Source organism: Halichoerus grypus, chromosome 6 (genome assembly GCF_964656455.1).
Source record: "Halichoerus grypus chromosome 6, mHalGry1.hap1.1, whole genome shotgun sequence".
Lineage (NCBI taxonomy): Eukaryota > Metazoa > Chordata > Mammalia > Carnivora > Phocidae > Halichoerus > Halichoerus grypus.
The window spans coordinates 171,164,635-171,183,705 of record NC_135717.1 but is presented as its reverse complement, the minus strand read 5'-3'; the positions used below and the strand labels follow the sequence as shown (position 1 = coordinate 171,183,705).

Genomic DNA, 19,071 nt, shown 5'->3' with positions numbered 1-19,071 from the left:
GACTTACAAGAGCAAATTAGGACCTGAAATACCTATCATATCATTGCTAATGTCAGAAAAACATTCCAGTGGGAAGAGCGATGCCCAAAAAAGTTGCATCATGAAATGGAAATGCACTATATAAAGCATGCGACCAGGGGATGGGACAGACTTATATTTATGAGCCTTTTTTCCTTGGGTCTCTTCTTTCAACCAACTGCCCAAGGATGCCAGGTAATTGGTCTGGTTCACAGATGGTAGTTTCAGAATCAAGAGTAATTCTGTATGGAAAGGAGGTGCTCTGAGTCCAGCAGAAGGTAAAATCCTCATGGAAGAAGGTAATAACAGACTGATCCACTGAGCTGAATTATATGCTGTGTTCTTACCTGTGATAGAACTAGATACAAATAAAAGTCTTGCTATTTGGGTAAATACTGATCCCAGGCTGTTGCCAATTGCCTTGCAATTGGTCTAACAAGTGGGCCATAAATAACTGGATAGTAAAAGATCCCCACATGTGGGGCCACTGTTCTTTGGAAATCTCTATGGAAATTCTGAGGGCAAATCAAAGCAGGCCATAATGATGCTTACCAAAGAAACCCAAAGCCAGGGTTTGTAGGTAACTACAATCAATAAGTTGATGGCCTAATTCGTTCTCTTGAAATGGCAATGAAGGTCCATGAAATGAATGGACATGGAGGAACTCAAGCCAGGCAGCAATGTAAAAAACAATGACATAGACCACTGGCCCCCACTGAAGCTCAAAAAAAACTGCCTTGGTTGCCAATGGTACAGTCCCATTTTTCTGTACTTATCCAATCTGTCCCTCTATTATTGGAGATGAACTAACCAGAAAATTCTACTTCAGGGGGAAAGGTGTGGGTTAAAATTAGTGTTGAAAGAAGGAAGAAAGGCCAGATTGTTGCTGAGGGGAAGGGAGCCAATAAATGAGTGCCACAAAAGGGAAAATCTAACATAATTTTGGTGCCTAAAGAGATGCTTAAAGCAAGAGAATAATATTTTCTCTTAGCTTTGATTCAGAAGGCTGTTGGGGCAAAGGACTCTGATGGAGTCTCCTTTTCTGAAGAGCCAAAGAGAGCTGAACAATAGCTAACCTAACAAATACATTTCCCAGAGTGACATAAGTCCTCAAAATGGATGAAGAAATAAATGGGAGCTCTGTCAACAATGCAAATGTTTTTTGATTCTCATTTCACAGGATACATCTATTATAGAGGAGCTGTGCTGGGAAGCAACCTGTGGAAAATGTTTAGCGGGCTGAATCTGAAAAACATTGACTAATAATCTCAAAGAACATTATGTGCCATTAATCATGATGATGGCTTTAAAAAGGTACCAGAGGGGCGCCTGGGCGGCTCAGTTGGTTATGCCTCTGCCTTTCGCTCGGGTCATGATCTCAGGGTCCTGAGATCGAGCCCCAAGTGGAGCTTCTTACTCAGCCGGGAGTCTGCTTCTCCCTCTCCCACACCCCCACCCCCGTCCCGCCCATGCTCTCTCTCTCTCTCAAATAAATAAAATCTTTTTTAAAAAAAAAATATTTTATATATTTATTTGACAGAAAGAGAGAGAGCGAGAGCAGGAACACAAGCAGGGGGCGAGGGAGAGGGAGAAGCAGGCTTCCCGCGGAGCAGGGAGCCCGATGTGTGACTCAATCCCAGGACCCTGGGATCATGACCTGAGCCGAAGGCAGACGCTTAACGACTGAGCCACCAGGCACCCTAAATAAATAAAATCTTAAAATAAAAACGTACCAGCATATGGTGGTAGAATGTTATCTACTGCATATCCCTTTTGTCAAAATAATATTATGTGTAAAAATAGCTATTTGCCCTGTTATTGTGAGTAAATAGGCACAAGAAGGAGGAACAATTGGGACACTTGGATCACTGATAAAGGACAAGCACTAGGTATAACTTGGTGGGTCCACATTCCTGAGAATTCTGAAATCTGTTTGGTTATCGGAAGTGCTATGAAACACTCAAACCAAAGTCTATTAGGAGTGACTACTACTCATGTGATCTAAGCCTGGGGGAATTCACATTTTTGAAGTACCAAATGTATTTCCTAATTGTACAAAGGCAGTTAGTACTCAATGACATGTCTGCTGTTGGCCCATTTGAAATAAGAGAGCTTTAGTGGAATTAGGAGCTGCTTAGGAGTATTTGGTCAGGCAGATTTGTTGTTGTTTTTTAAAGATTTATTTATTTTCAGAGAGAGAGCGCAGGAGTGCACAGGGCAGGGGGGGAGGGGCAGCAGAAGGAGAGAATCCCTCAAGCAGACTCCCCATGGAGCACAGAGCTTGATCCAATGACCCATGAGATCAGGACCCTAGCTGAAACCAAGAGTCAGATGCTCAAAGGACTGCGCCACCCAGGCACCCAGGAATATCTGTTTTTGTTTTTTTTTAAAGATTTTATTTATTTATTTGAGAGAGTGAGCGTGAGTGGGGAGAGGGGCAGAGAGAGGGAGAAGCAGGCTCTCTACTGAGCAGGGAGCCCGATGCTGGGCTGGATCCCAGGACCCCGGGATCATGACCTGAGCTGGAGGCGGAGGCTTAACCAACTGAGCCACCCAGGTGCCCTGGCATATTTGTTTTTAATGAGGAAAGACATACTGCTGAAAAAGACCTACTAAGGGGCACTAGGGTGGCTCAGTTGGTCAAGCATCCAAGTCTTGATTTCAGCTCAGCTCATGTTATCAGGGTTGTGAGATCACGCCGTAGTACTGGACAGATAATACTGATGTTAATGATCAAATATAGAGTGCTTCCTGTAGTGGATTAATGGGTTCTGCTGCAGGTTTCTTCTTACTGGAAACCAGTATCTGTCAAACTATGTAACTTGGTTATGTTCTCAAGATGTTTTGAATCCTAAAGAAACAGAGATATGGCCTCTGATCTATATTCGTATGAGAAATAATATATTGTACATAAGAAAAGATAGATTGTAGGGGCGTCTGGCTGCTTAGTCAGTGGAGCCTGCGGCTCTTGGTCTCAGGGTTTTGAGCTCGAGTCCCACGTTGGGTGTAGATATTACTTAAAAAGAAAGAAAAGAAAAGGTAGATTGTGTTGGAGAGGACAAAATAATTACACCATGATGGGGCATGGTAAGCTGATGGTGGCTCAGTAACCTGAGCATTTGACTTCGGATCAGGTTGTGATCTCGGGGTCCTGGGATTGAGTCCAGCATTTGGCTCTGTTCAGCGGGGGTCTGCTTCTCCCCCTCTCTCTGTCCGCCCGTCCAGCTCATGCTCTCTCTCTCAAATAAAGAAAGAAAATCTTAAAAAAAAAATTACATGATTTTTTTTTGGAAGAGTGTGTGTGTGCATGCACACAAGAGGGGGAGAGGAGGGGCAGAGGAGAGAGAGAAAACCTTAAGCACACCTCAATCTCACGACCCTAAGATCATGACCTGAACTGAAACCAAGTGTCAGATGCTTCACCGACTAAGCCACCCAGGTGCCCCTATACCAAAATTTTCTGATTTATACTGTAACTACAATGGTATTGCTATATATGGTATAACATAGGAGGCATAAAGAAATTAATATTGTAGATACTAATACTGAAATTAATGATCAAATATAGTGGGAGACTGAATTAAAGCTATCTCAGGACATTATCCCTATGGAGGAGAACTGGTCTGAGAAATATTAAGAGTTGATTAATGATAGATTAATAATTCAGCAGATGTATACCATAAGGAGCAGACACTTACAGATCCAAGAAGCGAAAGAACTGTATAGTTACAGAAACATGGGAAAGTATAAATGGATGTTTAGTTATCTGTTTAAATCCATACCAACCCCACATTGGATACTGTAAATGTTTGGATTCTGCATGTACATTTTTATTATCTTATATGATTATGAGATATTGCAAGGCAAGTAAATGATATCACACTAAGGATTACTGTTTTATTAGAAATAAGACTTGACAATGGGTTATGGGGGTGGACTGCTCTGTGTGAGTTAATTCCTGAAATTAGCTTGAGCTGTTTTGCTAAATTCCTGTATGGCACCGACTTTGGTAAAGGCATAGCATAAAACATACTCATTAAAAGTGTTGCGAGGGCAATAAACACATGAAAAGATGCTCAACATCACTAACCATTAGGAAAATGCAAATTAAAACCACAGTCAGATACTCTTTCATACACTAGAATGGCTATTATCAAAAAACAGAAAACAAGTTGGCCTGGATATGGAAAAATTGGAACCCTTGTCCATTGCCAGTGGGAATGTAAAATGGTACAGGTCCTATGAAAAACAGTATGGTGGTTCCTCACAATATTGAACATAGAATTACCATTTGATCTACTAGTTCTACTTCTGGGTATATATCCAAAAGAAATGAAAGTAGGGGTTTGAAAAGCAGAATGTGCATAGCAGAATTATTCACAATACCTACAGACAGAAACAACCCAAATGTCCATCCAAACAAGAACAGATAAATAAAATGTAGCATATACATAAAATGGCATATTATTCAGCCTTAAAAAGAAGGGAAATTCTGATATATATACCACAGCATGGATAAATCCTGGAGACATTTTGCTTGATGAAATAAGTCAGAAATAGGGGCGCCTGGGTGGCTCAGTTGTTAAGCGTCTGCCTTTGACTCAGGTCATGATCCCAGGGTCCTGGGATCGATCCCCACATCAGGCTCCCTGCTCAGTGGGAAGCCTGCTTCTCCCTCTCCCCCCTGCTTGTGTTCCCTCTCTCTCTGTCTCTCTCTCTCTCTGTCAAAAAAAAAAAAAAAAAAAAGAGAAGTCAGAAATAAAGTAACAAATATTGTATGACTCCACTTATATGAGGTGCCTAAAAAGTAGTCAAATTATAGACTCAGAAAATAAAATGGTGGTCAGCAGAGGCTAGAGGGAAGGAGAAATGGGAAGTTATTGTCTAACGGGTATAGAGTTTCAACATGGGATCATAAAGAAGTTCTGGAGATATGTAGTAGGGGTGGTTGCACAACAATGGGAATGTATTTAATGCCACTGAACTGTACACTTAAAAATGGCTAAAGTTTAAATTTTATGTTATATATATTTCACCACAATTAATGAAGAGTGTTACAAAGAATTTTGGGGCAGTTTGTACCAGGTTCTGAATACTGATAGCAGTGAGATTAATGGTTTATATTTGGTCTCTCTGTGAGCTCTCTGAAGGGCTTTGCTGTTGTACAGCAGGAATAAGCCAATATGACCAAAACCGCAAAAATCTCTAGCTGAGATTCCATTTTGGGTCCCCTGTTTCCAACGTGTTCTGTGTGTCCATCTGTGGTTCCTTATCCACGAGAGGAAAAAGCATCCTGCCCGGCCCTTACTGAGGGAGGACAATGACAGCCTGCACCTGGCTTCTCTGAACCCTTCTGTGAGACGGCCATGGACTGTGACAGGTGTTCTTACTTTAATGCTGTTGCTGTACTATACCCCTTTCCTATAATAAATTACGGCTTTGTAAGCATTGTCATTTTGGGTCCCGAGTCTTCCTTAGCAATCAAACTGTGTTTAACTGCCACTATTGTTGTGGTTATTATTAGGAAAGGAAATACAATGAATTAATTTATGTTGCTCCAAGGAGAAACAACTAAGATCATGGGTGCAAGATACAAGAAGGCAGATTTATCTTGCCTTGTGAGGTATTGAGCAAGTCTCTAGACATGTTCACTAAACATTGAAGTAGAAGGTAGATGCTCATCTACTGTAAGATTACTGCATTGGGTACCTCAAGGTACCCACCGAACCCTAAGAACTTAGATTTTTTAATTTGGAAAAACTTTTTCAATAGGAACCATACCTGTGATGTTAGCTTCCCAGCAATCTGCATTCGCTCAATTTCTGCAGGAGATTTGATCAGCCGGAGGCGCTGTACCAGCTGCTGGACAGGCCGAACTTTATTCTTGCTCCTGGCTTTGACCTCAGTCAGATGCTGCATGTAGTCTGAGTGAAGCTGTGCGTGAGAGGGCCTCATCCAGTCATACCAGACCATATTTGTCTCATCTTAAAATGAGCAGCAAAAAATAAATAAATAAATAAAAATTAACAAGAAATACCAACTGTTATAATGACTTGAACAAGAATGAAAACTGTAAAACCTGTGACATATAACTCTCTCAGGACTGAAGCAACTGAAGGGTTATGTATCACCGGAAAGGCTATTCCCTGCAAATGGCAAGATATTCTGACACCGAATATACAGCTTTTCTGCCCCCAAACTTCAGGGTTCCTTATAAAGATGGTAGATGGGACTAAAGCTTTTTCTCCAGCTTTGATTTCATTCATTATTTATTAAAGAACTCCACACCACAACTGAGCTAGAGGCACTGTTGAATAACTAAACATAAGAGGAGTGAAAAAAATACTCAGATCTTGACCTCCTGGTTAAAAGTATTCTGTTCCTTTCCAATCTCAGTGTTAGTGAAAGGAGGTTCTTATCTCATTTAGGAGCAATTCTTCATGGCTATGGAAACACTCTAGTGGATAATGTGTGCTAACCCATCTGCCATATATTCTCATTAGACAACCACGTTCTCCTTTTAACTCTAGAGACCCAAGGAACTGGTCTCTATGTGCCTGAGATATAAGATGTGAAGGCCGATAATGAAAATGTTCCCACTTACACCACGTCTCCATTCGTCCCTTTCTTTTTTCCTGACGTGGCCTAAGAGCAGCATTCCCAACAACTGAAGTCTGAAGGTTGTATGTTTTATACAAAGTATTTGGGAAAGAAGAGGGGAAAAATCCTACAAATTTTGACTGGTTATATATTAGTGATACAATCTCCTAAATATTTTCATTTTAAAATAAAAATGGTTTTAAGTGTATATTACATGTCAAACGCTAATCTTATTTTTAATAGAAATTTAATTGTACTTTTAAAACAGTAAAACCACTTCTACTACCTGTTCTTAGGGTATGAAATCATAGCCCAACTTTTTTTGGTTTTTAAACTTTTAAATAAATATGATTTCATGAATCTTTTCCTTTGCCTACTACTTTTATCTAGTAAACTACTAACATTAAGAATGGTGAATGAAAAGTACTTTTGAGAAATACATTTGGTGTAAGGCTTTATTTAACAGTACTAGGTTGATGAAATTTACACTGTTGAATAGGACAGCTAGCGACTAATTAAAAAAATAAAAAAGCTAAAAAAAAATGATTCTGACTTTGTGAAGATATAAAAAAGTTCCACTAATTTAGCTGAGTAATTACCTCTGTAAAATAGAGAATACTTGCATAAAGCAATGAAAACAATTCAAACATATTAGAACTTGCATATTCAAATGAGTATTTTCTTTCAAAGGAGTCTTTGCAGAAACAAGTCCAATAAATTCCATGATCACTGGAAACAATTCTGGAATTTTCTTTTAGAAACTGACTTCAGAAATGATTTATAAACCATACAAGAAAATCAGACTATAATTTTACAACCATACATATTTTGTCTAAAATTAGTACTTTCCAACTTGATCAGCTATCTTATTTACCAAATTTGGCTCTAAGGACTTCAAAATATAAAATGCTTCCCAGAGCTGTAGATTTACAAGAATCACTAAAGATAGTTTATAATGTAGTGTAGGTTCTGAAAAGTTCCAGAAAAGGAATCCTAAAACATTATGAGTGATTATAATTTTACCAGAATAAACGTAGAGAAAAACGACCTTTTTGAGGGGCATGGACTCAACTGTGTACTATATGAATCACCTGAGAACCCTGTTTAAAGTCAGATTCTGATCTAGTAGGTATGGAGTGGGGGCCTAAGATTCTACATTTTCAATTATCTATTATGTATCTGTAATTCTAATATGTGTCACCAGGTTATTCTGATGCTGGTGATGCACTGACCATTCTTTGAGAATACTGCTTCTTTCTGAAGAGTTGGCAGAAGTAATAAGCAGTGATCAGAGGCCAATAGACTGGTCAGTGATCTGGAAGAATGACCTATGCTCATTCTGCACTTTAAGTCTTGTGGAAAAGATTTATGATCCTTTCATGGTGCTCAAGGAAATGCCGCTACGATAATCATTTTAGAAAATTAAGAACTTTGTCTAAATAGGCAAGGAAGGTCTTAATCCAAAATCTGGCCTGTGATTTGATTTGACTTCTGCTCCCTTTTGTTACCTTTCAGTTTTGGTACTAGATGTTGAAATTCTTCCAGTGTATAGGCTTCGTCCACTCCCGTTAAAGCTATTGCTCCATCAGTGCCAGATCGTGGGCCATCCCAAAGTTCTCGACTAGGGTCTCTCCGAGGCACAAAAAGCATGGCCTTATGTGCTGGTAACTGCTTGCCAGGGAGGCTTTGAAGGACCAGAATGCTATCGGGCTCTTGGAATCCACACAGGTACAGGAAATTGTTGTCTTGGTGGAAAGTATAGGGGATATCATTGCTCATGTAGTATGTAGGGTTGGACAGCAGAACCACTGTCTGGTCTGTCCCACTCTGCCCTTCTGTTTCCTTGTGGATCAGAGACATTAGTTTGTGCCTGCGAAGTGCATATTCCACTTGAGATAGTCCTGGCGTCACCTCTCCTAGAAATGACAAATAACAGTGATGCTTTGCATTTACATAGTGCCAAACTATTTTTAAGGTAGCTTAATATTAGATGAAGACACCCAAGTTCATTTCTTCAATTTATGCCAAATCTCCTCATAGCACATGGGGAATTAAGGAGATGACCCAGGTTTCAAATTTTCTATTCCACTGCAAAAAGGTTGGAAGAAATGATAGTTAAGTGTGTTCCTGCCGGAAAACTGGAATCATGACCCCATAAGAGCTCTTTCATTCTTTTACTCATTCAATCAAATCTTTATTGAACATTATTATGTGGAAGGCATTGTTAGGCATATAATTAAGGTTGACCTGAAGTGTCAATATAAAAGGTGAGAAGGATGACATTATCCGTGTATGACTTTCCTGAAAGAATGTAAGCTCCATGAGGACATAGATTTTTGTCTGTTTAATGTTATATTCCCAGAGCTTAGAATAACAACTGGAATGTAGTGGGCATTTGATAAATATTTGTAAAATGATGTATAGTTTTTAACATAATAGAGTTTAAGGCCAAAGAGCTTCCCCCAATTTCAAGAGTTAAAAATAAATTTTTCCTTCTGAATTTCCAGTACATAATAATACCTTTCTAATAGGACTTTTCACTCTCTACTTTGTATTAACAGTAGAGCTGGGTACACATAACTTCCTTGAGGGTTCCCTCCCTGAGGGAAAATCTTTGTATTTTCCAAGTGGGACCATCTTTGTACTTTCCAAAAACTCTAATAATATTATCTACCTCTTGGGGCTGTCATGAGAAGCAACCTTGATAAAGCATGTGGTTCTTAAGCAATGAAGACTCCCCAAAGAATCTTTAGAAGCTATGGATTCAGGGGCACCTGGGTGGCTCAGTTGGTTAAGCTTCTGACTCTTGATTTTGGCTCAGGACATGATCTCAGGGTCGTGAGATGGAGCCCTAGATGGGGTTCCATGCTCAGCAGGTAGTCTGCTTCTCTCCCTCTCCCTCTGCCCCTCCCCTTGCTTGGGCACGTGCACTCTCTCTCTCTAATAAATAAATCTTAAAAAAAGAAATAAAAGCTATAGATTCATTATTTACTAAACTGCACGTAGGCACACACAAACTTTTGACATATATTTCAAGAGTTGTCTGATTCACCTAAGCCCACTCACAAACTCTTATTAGGAACCTGTGTTATGAAGTGTTACATATTAGCTCTCAATATTAGTACCCAGCATACTGCCTGGTTGCTAGCCCAGTGGTGACTGGGTGTTTCCCTTCTGTATTGGAAATTATGTGTGCTTTCACTTTAGGTTGCAAAATAAAAGAACTACTAAAACAATCACTCATGAAAGCTGTATCCCTCAGCCTACACCTAGCAATAATAATAGTAAAACACCACCTAATGCTTACTGAATGCTTTTTTTTTTTTTTAAGATTTTGTTTATTTGACAGAGAGAGAGAGACAGCAAGAGAGGGAACACAAGCAGGGGGAGTGGGAGAGGGAGAAGCAGGCTTCCCGCTGAGCGGGGAGCCCGATGCGGGGCTCGATCCCAGGACCCTGGGATCATGACCTGAGCCGAAGGCAGATGCTTAACGACTGAGCCACCCAGGTGCCCCTTACTGAATGCTTCTTATGTGTCTGGTACTATTCTAATTACTTATAGGTATCAGCTCATTTAATCTTTACACTGACTTCGTGATGTGGATTACTATTATTTCCTGTAGTAGCCAGTCTCCACATCCAAGTATGGAAAGATAGCCATGAAATACTGCTGTATGAAAAAATTACAGTACAAGATGGGTAATATGATCCCAATTATTAAAACAAAACAAAACACAAAAACAAAGAGCAAAAAAATAATTAGAAAAAAAAAACAAAAACAATTTCTGGGGCACCTGGGTGGCTCAGTTGGTTAACTGTCTGCCTTTGGCTCAGGTCATGATCCTGGGGTCCTGGGATCGAGCCCTGCATCGGGCTCCTTGCTCAGTGAGGAGTCTGCTTCTCCCTCTCCCTCTGCCCCTTCCCCTGCTCGTGCATGCATGTTCTCTCTCAAATAAATAAAATCTTTTTTAAAAACGGAAAGAACCCCAAATTTTATAGTGGTAATCTATGGGGATTGAGTTAAGACTGAGATTTTCTTTTTAACATACTTTATTTATTTAGAGAGAACATGTGCCAGTGGGAGGCAGAGGGCAAAGGGAGAGGGAGACAGAGAATCTTAAGCGAGCTCCACGCCCAGCGCTCGATTTCACATGGAGCTCGATTTCACAACCCTGAGATCATGACCTGAGCTGAAATCAAGTCGGTCACTTAACTGACTGAGCCACCCAGGTGTCCCTTTCTAACATCTTTTTAATATTATTTGAATTTTGTTTCAATGAGTATATACTCTCAAAATTAAAATCCCAAATAAAGAGAAAAAGAGAGATCATGGGCAGTCCATGTCATACTCATAACCTACAATGGTTCTTTGTTGTCCATTAGATCAAATTCAAACTCTTAAGTAGATTTTAATGCTCTCTACCAGGTGATTCCAATTTATCTGGTCAACTTTTAAAAAACAGCTTGAGATATTATTTACATAGCATACAATCCACCCACTTAAATGTACTATTTAATGGTTTTTGGTATAGTCACAGAATTGTACAAACATTACAAAAATCAACTTTAGAGTATTTCATCACTCCCAAAATAAACCCCTGCCCATTTCCTCCCAATCTGCCCAAGCCCTTGGCAACCACTAATCTATTTTCTGTCTCTATGGATTTGTCTATTGCAGAAATTTCATATAATGAAATCACATAATATATGGTCTTCAGTGATTTGACCAACTTTTTTTAATCATTTCTCCAATTATTCTGAAATTAATTCCTTCTTATGTCTTACATAGGTCCAATCTGTTCTTTCCCTATTACCCTGCTTACAATGTGTCCCTTTTCCAAAATCTCTTCTCCCTCCACAGCAATTCCATTCCCAAGATTTCAGGCTCAGTGCATGTTTGTTTTTAGACTCCTCTTATTCAAAAGGCTTTCCTGATGAGCCCAGGTCATGTTAATTTGTCCCTCTTATTTTTTTTAAGTTAATTGTTTCATTTTCTTACATATACATCCTATAGTTGTGTATAAAGGTAATCACATCATACTGAACTCTTTCAATAAATATTTTCCCCCTTTTCCTTTGCTGTTTGATTCGTCACTTCCGTTCCCTCCTTCTACCCACACGAATACCTCACCCACACTGGTAATCTAGCATGTATCCTTTCCTATTTTTCTCAATACTCATATACTTGCATTTAGGGTTTTTTGGTTACTAGTGTTTTACAAACATGGGATACTACACATTCTTCTGTATCTTGCTTTTCTATCACAGTGACACCTTATAGAAATCCCTCCCACCAAGTCATCTTGCATAGCTTCAATTCATTCCGCTTGATGTCTCCATATATTTCTTGGGGTGATGTATCATAACTTACTGGTCCATTTCTATACTGGTGGGCATGTATATTGTTTTCAGCTTTTTGCTGTAATAATAAAGATCTTTGTACTTATCCTGGTACCTTTATGCCTTATGTACTGGTGCTTTCTATGGGATAGTCCCAGAATAGACATTGCTGGGTCAAAGACCTTTGAATTTTCTTAGTACTCATGTTCAGTACATGAAACTCAGTTGTTTGATTGCCTTGGAAGAGTCTAGTTGTTTTACCTATGTATAGTTTATCTCTCCAGCAAACTCTATAGCTTGCATTTCATTAATAAAATAAATTTTTATTTACGTATAAAGAGAAAAAAAATCTACATTTTTATTGATGAAGTTGGTAAGAAATAAAAGGTAAGTAAGCCAACAGAGTCAGTCCTGGAAGAGCTCACATTGCACTCCCCACCCCCCCACTCCAGGATTCAACTGGCTAAGAGTCCTCTAGGGTTCTTGGGCAGAATACTGAACTTTGTACCAGAGCCCAGGAAAAGCTTAACTATTTATCTCTGATAATTATTCATGTTAAGTCTGCCACTGTTACCCAACATTGGACATTTCCCAATGTACCCAAGCAGTAAATACCCTCTTATAAAAGCAGAGGCTGGTTGTAACTGGTGGATCATCCAACCTTTCCTTTTTGTCTTCTCTTTTCTCCCTTTCCTGTGCTTTGCTTTGGTTTCCCCCCAGCTATAGTCCATGTAATAAAACTAAATTAGAAATCAGTTCATTCTGTGTTTTTTTTTAATTTTGGGAAATAAGAAAATTCACAATTTTAATGACCTTAATATATGTGTTCTCTCCTGTTCTCATTAATAACAAAGCATATACAGAGATATATTGGAAAGAAACTTCTGAAAAAAGATACAATTATTTGGAAATCAAAACAGGATTGGAAAACTATCTTTTACTCCCTTCAAGATACTCCTCTACCTCCTCAATCCAATTTCATACAAATGACTACATGAGAAACATTTAAAACACTGGCTACCTTTTCCTAAGCTTATGAATCATCAACGCTATAGAGTGGATCATTAACTAAATGCTTCCAAGCTTCTGAAATCTCAAAGTAACAAAGAACTCTTTGGTCATGACAAAAAATTATCCAAGGAAAAAAAGACATCTTTTCTTATCATTTGAAGGAGGAAATAAAAAAGGTGTTATAAAGTAATGAACTTTAACCCTAGAGATAAACCTGGCAATTGTTAAGGCCTTTGATCATAAAACTAACCATTGTAATGGTCAATCTGGCCTGAATTTCTTCCAATAAAACCGTATCTGAATAGACATTCTGGTAACTTTGTCACACTGTAATGTAGTAAGGAACAAAGTTAGTATTTTATCATGTGGAATCAGTTAAGGATAGAGGGGCTATTCTAACAAGCTTCTTTACCAATCAAATGCCTACATGTCACAATCTGGACTCTGCAAATAGCAAAGTCTCACAATCAATTCTGAGACTCTACAGCTAAGAGGAAGAGCTCTTTTAGGACATTCAGGATTGCTCTTCTCAAGAGAATCAGAAAAATGTTCTTCATATTTAATCAGCCAAGCAGAAAACCCAAGAGGAAAGTTTTACAAAGACTGAAAATGGACAGAAAGATGCAAGTCTTTGCTACAATCTAGGTATGTATTTTAAATACTAATTTAAAATAACTAGATTAGGATTTTAATATGGTCTGATTTTGAACCAGCATTCTTAAAATCAATTGTGTTTAATATTAGGTAGTTTTTATTGTCTACAAGAAAGTAGTTTATAAATTGATCTATTACTATGTAGCTGGAGAATGGTGGTAAAAAAAAGTTAATAAATGTTTCCTTTATAAAGTAAAATACAGACCTCTCTGAAAAAAATGAAATGACCAAATAAACAATTAAAGAAGTACTCTAAATAGATTTTATTTGCATACATTGAGCAAAAACAAGCCTGACAGAAACGGTACATACTGTATGATTCCAAGAAGAGGCAAAACAATCCATGTTGATAGAAACTGGAGCAATGGTTAAAGATGGAGAGGGGGTACTGACTGGTGGGGAGAAGACTTTCTGGGGTGATGAAAATGTTCTATATCTTTTTTTTTTTTTTTAAAGATTTTATTTATTTATTTGGCAGAGAGAGACACAGCGAGAGAGGGAACACAAGCAGGGGAAGTGGGAGAGGGAGAAGCAGGCTTCCCGCGGAGCGGGGAGCCTGATGCGGGGCTCGATCCCAGGACCCTGGGATCATGACCTGAGCCGAAGGCAGACGCTTAACGACTGAGCCACCCAGGCGCCCCGAAAACGTTCTATATCTTGACTGAGGTGTGCGGGTTATATTGGCATCTACCTTTGTCAAAACTTACTGAATTGCAATTCATGATGTGTAAATTTAAGATCCGTGCAATTCATGATATGTAAATTTCACATTTAAAAAAGTATACTACTCTCTAAACTTGAAATACCTTTTACACTAAGACTTCCCTCAGGTGAATTTCTTCTTATTAAAAACCTATGACAAAAACAGACTTTTCAGAAGTTCCAGATAGTATTCTTTGGCACAAGTGTTTTGTATTGTTTTGTGGTTAAGTATGGACTCACAGTCAGACTTCCGTTGAGTTGGAATCCTGGCTCAACGACTTACTGAGTGACTTGGGGAGAGCTACCAAACTGCTTTATGACTCAGTTTTCTCATCTGTCAAACGGAGATAGTAATAGCAATTACTTCTCAAAGTTGTCAGGAGGATTAAATAAGTTAAAATACTTAGAACAGTAAGCACTATATAAATAGTAGATACAATTATTACCACCATAAAGAATTACACTTAAAGGGGTGCCCTGGGTGGCTCAGTTGTTAAGCGTCTGCCTTTGGCTCAGGTCATGATTCCAGGGTCCTGGGATCGAGCCCCGCATTGGGCTCCCTGCTCAACGGGAAGCCTGCTTCTCCCTCTTCCTGCTGCTCCCCCTGCTTGTGTGCGCACGCTCTCTCTCTCTTTCTCTGACAAATAAATAAATAAAATCTTAAAAAAAAAAAAAGAATTATACTTAAAGATGTCGTTCTGGTAATCCAAAGCCAGGCAGGACACTGAAAGAGTAAACTTTACATGGACAACCACTATCCCTATCAAAGTAATATTTACATAGAAACCCTGAAAGTCTTTGGCTTTCTCCCACAATAAGAAGGAGTCTCATGTGATTCAGAAGCTTTTTATTATTCAGTTCTTTATAAGATTCCTGATTCTTGTCTAGAGCAGATTCTTGCTAATCTTTACTTCAGAGATTTTCTCAATATGAATGAGAAATATGCACAAAGGTTAAAGAGAAATAGAAAAGTCATTTATTTTTAATGTATCAGTATTTAAACCACAGGAAAATTATTGTATCTCCAATTTTCTTTTCTCCAGCATTAAAAAAGAGAAATACTCCATAATTCTGCACTAGATGGCAGTTTATGGAATTTCTATAAACTAATTATCAGTATAATGGTAACTTGAAATGAGTAATCAACAAACACCATACATATAGGTTAAATATATAGGTTTAGTCACCTGTAAATTTATACATGTAACCACTCCAGTCTTTATTCTGCATGAAAATCTATTTCAGAAAATGAAGACAAGAGGAAAATGCACAATCAATACAAATAATGTGGTCATTTAAAAAATTCCATAGGTACAAAGGAAGTGAGAAAAGAAAATATATTACTTTATTAAAAAATAGGTAGGGGCGCCTGGGTGGCTCAGTCAGTTAAGCCTCTGACTCTTGGTTTCAGCTCAGGTCATGATCTCATGGGTTGTGAGATCGAGCACCTGTCCCCCTCGGGCTCTGCGCTCAGTGGGGAGTCTGCTTGAAGATTCTCTCCCTCTGCCCTTCCCCCCCCAGCTCATATGTGTGCACTCTCTCTCAAATTAATAAATCTTTAAAAAAAAAAAAATACAGGTAGACTTCATGGTGAAATATTTATTAAAAAAATTAGACCCTGAACTTAAATTTAAAATCTCTAGAATGCAAAAAAAAATTTTTTTTAAAGATTTTATTTATTTACTTGACAGAGAGAGAGAAAGATCAAGAACACAAGCAGGGGGAGCAGCAGGCAGAGGGAGAAGGAAACTCCCTGCAGAGCAGGGACCTCGATGCAGGGCTCCATCCCAGGACCCCAGGATCATGACCTGAGATGAAGGCAGAGGCTTAACCAACTGAGTCACCCAGGCATCCCAAAACTTTTTTTTTAAGATTTTTATTTATTTATTTGAGAGAGAAAATGAGAGAGCGAGGGAACACGAGCAGGGGTAGGGGCAGAGGCAGACGGAGAAGCACACTCCACACCGAGAAGGGAGCCCAACGTGGGGCTCAATCCCAGGACACTGGGATCACAACCTGACTGAAGGCAGATGCTTAACCAACTGAGCCACCCAGGTACCCCTCTAGAATACAAAACATTTTTATACTACTATTCTGCTCATCAGGTGTAACCTATAAAAACTGTTTTGAAACGGCTACATAAATGTAAAGTCATCATTCAGTAAACTCTGTGATGGTGGTGATGATAAAGCTATGAGTGAGTTTAAGAACTGAGTGTTTGGGGATGAGGATGTAAGAGAGGTATGGGGAAGGCACTCTGCTTCAAAATGTGACCTGTGGCCAAAGATCTGGTTTTAGGCATCTCACGCACCCACCTGAATGAGTACCCATTAGGCAAGTGATGTTCATCAGAAACACCCAGGGAGCTCTTCAAAACATATGGCCTAAGCCCTACCCTTGAGATTCTGATTCAGTTAAGTCTATAGGATCATGGCATGTATGTATATTTTTAAAAAGCTCACCCAGTGGTCTAGGCAGATTCAGACCACCTGGAATTTCTGTCATTTCTTGGACGTATATTTTAATCTTTTAAATAGTATAAAAATCTTACCCCACCAAAATAAATCTTGATCTTTTAGATATTGAAGTCAACCATTTTAATAAAACTTAGAAAAAAAAATACACCCCTTGCTCAAGGCAGAACCACAACTAAACTATGACTGAAAGATGGAGACCTAATTGTCTAAGGGAAGAAGATTCAGGAATTATTATCCAGCACCCACTCTAGAACCAACCTTTTCATCACTTTAAATATTATACTTCACAGTAACTATAGCCTCAGCCATTATATTTGATGATAAGGGACAAACAGGTAAATGGTAAAAGCATTCCCTCAAATTGTGGGGTCACACAGCTATAATCTGAATACTTCCCAATGAATCTCTTCAATACTGTAGTTGAAAGAAAAACAAGTGGTTCTGGGTATGTCGGACAAGTCATTCTGACAAGCCCAACTCTCTTTCTTAAAGCGCTATAAACTACATCACATATTCCAAAATCAAATGTGCCCAGGAATGTAACAATGTTAGAAATATAGGTTCTTGGAAATAATGCTTCATTAGGCAGTAGTTCTTCCTATTCTCTGCTAAGTTGCAGTGTTTATGTGAGTTGAACACCTTGCTGTTCTGTTAATGACAGCATTACTCCTGTGTCAATGTCCAGGAACTATGTAAGTATCTATCTGCACAGATATTATAAAAAGTAGATTCACGGGGCACCTGGGTGTTTCAGTCGTCAAGCGTCTGCCTTCGGCTTGGGTCGTGATCCCAGGATCCTGGGATCGAGCCCCGCATCAGGCTCCCTGCTCGGTGGAAAGCCTGTTTCTCTCTCTCCCATTCCCCCTACTTGTGTTCCTGTTCTCCCTATCTCTCTCTGTCAAATAAATAAATAAAATCTTAAAAAAAAAAAAAAAGTAGATTCACACTATATAGCTCAGAATGCCACTTGCCTTCCTGCATGGAATCACTTTTTCCTGCTTGGGTGATAAGTGGTGGGCATATTAGTGATCAAGGAGGATGAACGGACATTTTCTGTCTCTACAGACACAGTCCTTAGCACCGGGATGGCAATGTTAAAAAAGAAGAAATGGGGGGTGCCTTGCTAGCTCAGGCAATACAGCATGCGACTCTTGACCTTGGGGTTGTGTGTTCAAGCCCTATGTTGGGCCTAGAGATTACTTAAAAATAAATACATACATACTTTAAGGGAATAAATTTTAGAAATCACTAGGAGACCTTGGGGGGAGTCAGTCTGATTTTTTATTTTCATCTCAAGCAGTAGTAGCACAGTTAGAATTCCTTTATCTCTGAGCCATTCTGCTGAGTATTTTCCAGGTTACTCTTGCTTCAGGAAACTTGGGTGGATATGGCCAGGAAAAATCGAGAGGAAACAGCTCCCCAGAATTCAGAAAGAGCTGACCCAGTAATTTCATTTCTAAGAATTTATTTTTAGGGAATAACTGATTGGTATACAAAGTATACACATGTGTATACACACACACACACACAGACACACATACTTCTATATAAAAAATAAGTCTAGAAAGATACATATACCAAAATCTCAACAGTGGTTTTCTATGAGCAGTGGAATTATGAGTAATTTTTTAAAAAAATATTTTTACCTGTATTCTCTAATATTTCTATAATACATATGGACCTCGTGTAATAGAGAAAGGATTGAGCTATTTCCCAAAAGTTTTAAGTACTTCCAAGTACTGGGAAAATAGCTATGCCAAACATGAAACTTTTTGAAGAAAACCAAGTAACAGATGATATAATTTCATACTCCAAACTAACCAACTGACTGCCTCTGTAAAAGAAACTTATTTTAAAAAAATATTACATGCCTTTTATTTTTTCTCAATAATTTACTCTTTCTCCACTCCATAATCATTTTAACACTTCCATGTCTACCTAGAGAAAGACAATTGATTAATACTTTGGATACTTACATAAGGCAAAAACTGTATACCTGCTTTCTTTAACACTGATGATTCTGTTTTAAAATTCCATCTACTTCTAACCCCTCTTACCCCAGTGTCTAAAACCCTATGTCCAGAAGAGTAAAAATTAAGACAGACATCTCTTTCCCCCCCATAGCTGATATGAGCATAATACATTTATGAATATGTATCATGTATATTTATTTACAAGCATTTTTTATACAGTTATGCACATAACACACATAGAAAACAGTTTAGATAGAGGCTATCATCTTGACAATATGGTTACTAGTTTCAAGGCCT

At 38.7% G+C, this 19,071-nt stretch overlaps 2 protein-coding genes across 4 annotated transcripts in view; one reads left to right on the top strand and one right to left on the bottom strand.

Moving 5' to 3' along the window:
* XPNPEP3 (X-prolyl aminopeptidase 3) overlaps window positions 1-19,071 on the bottom strand; it is a 73,888-nt gene that overhangs the window by 36,676 nt on the left and 18,141 nt on the right. For all 3 annotated transcript variants that reach the window (XM_036072604.2, XM_078076675.1, XM_036072606.2), the window contains 2 exons: window positions 8,127-8,534; window positions 5,800-6,002 (listed from right to left, as the gene is read on the bottom strand). In XM_036072604.2, coding sequence (XP_035928497.1) covers window positions 5,800-6,002; window positions 8,127-8,534 — 611 coding nt within the window. The remainder of the gene's footprint in view (window positions 1-5,799; window positions 6,003-8,126; window positions 8,535-19,071) is intronic.
* ST13 (ST13 Hsp70 interacting protein) overlaps window positions 13,408-19,071 on the top strand; it is a 54,623-nt gene continuing 48,959 nt past the window's right edge. Inside the window, exon 1 of the mRNA XM_036072610.2 lies at window positions 13,408-13,613. The gene's annotated coding sequence lies outside the window, so the exon portion shown is untranslated. The remainder of the gene's footprint in view (window positions 13,614-19,071) is intronic.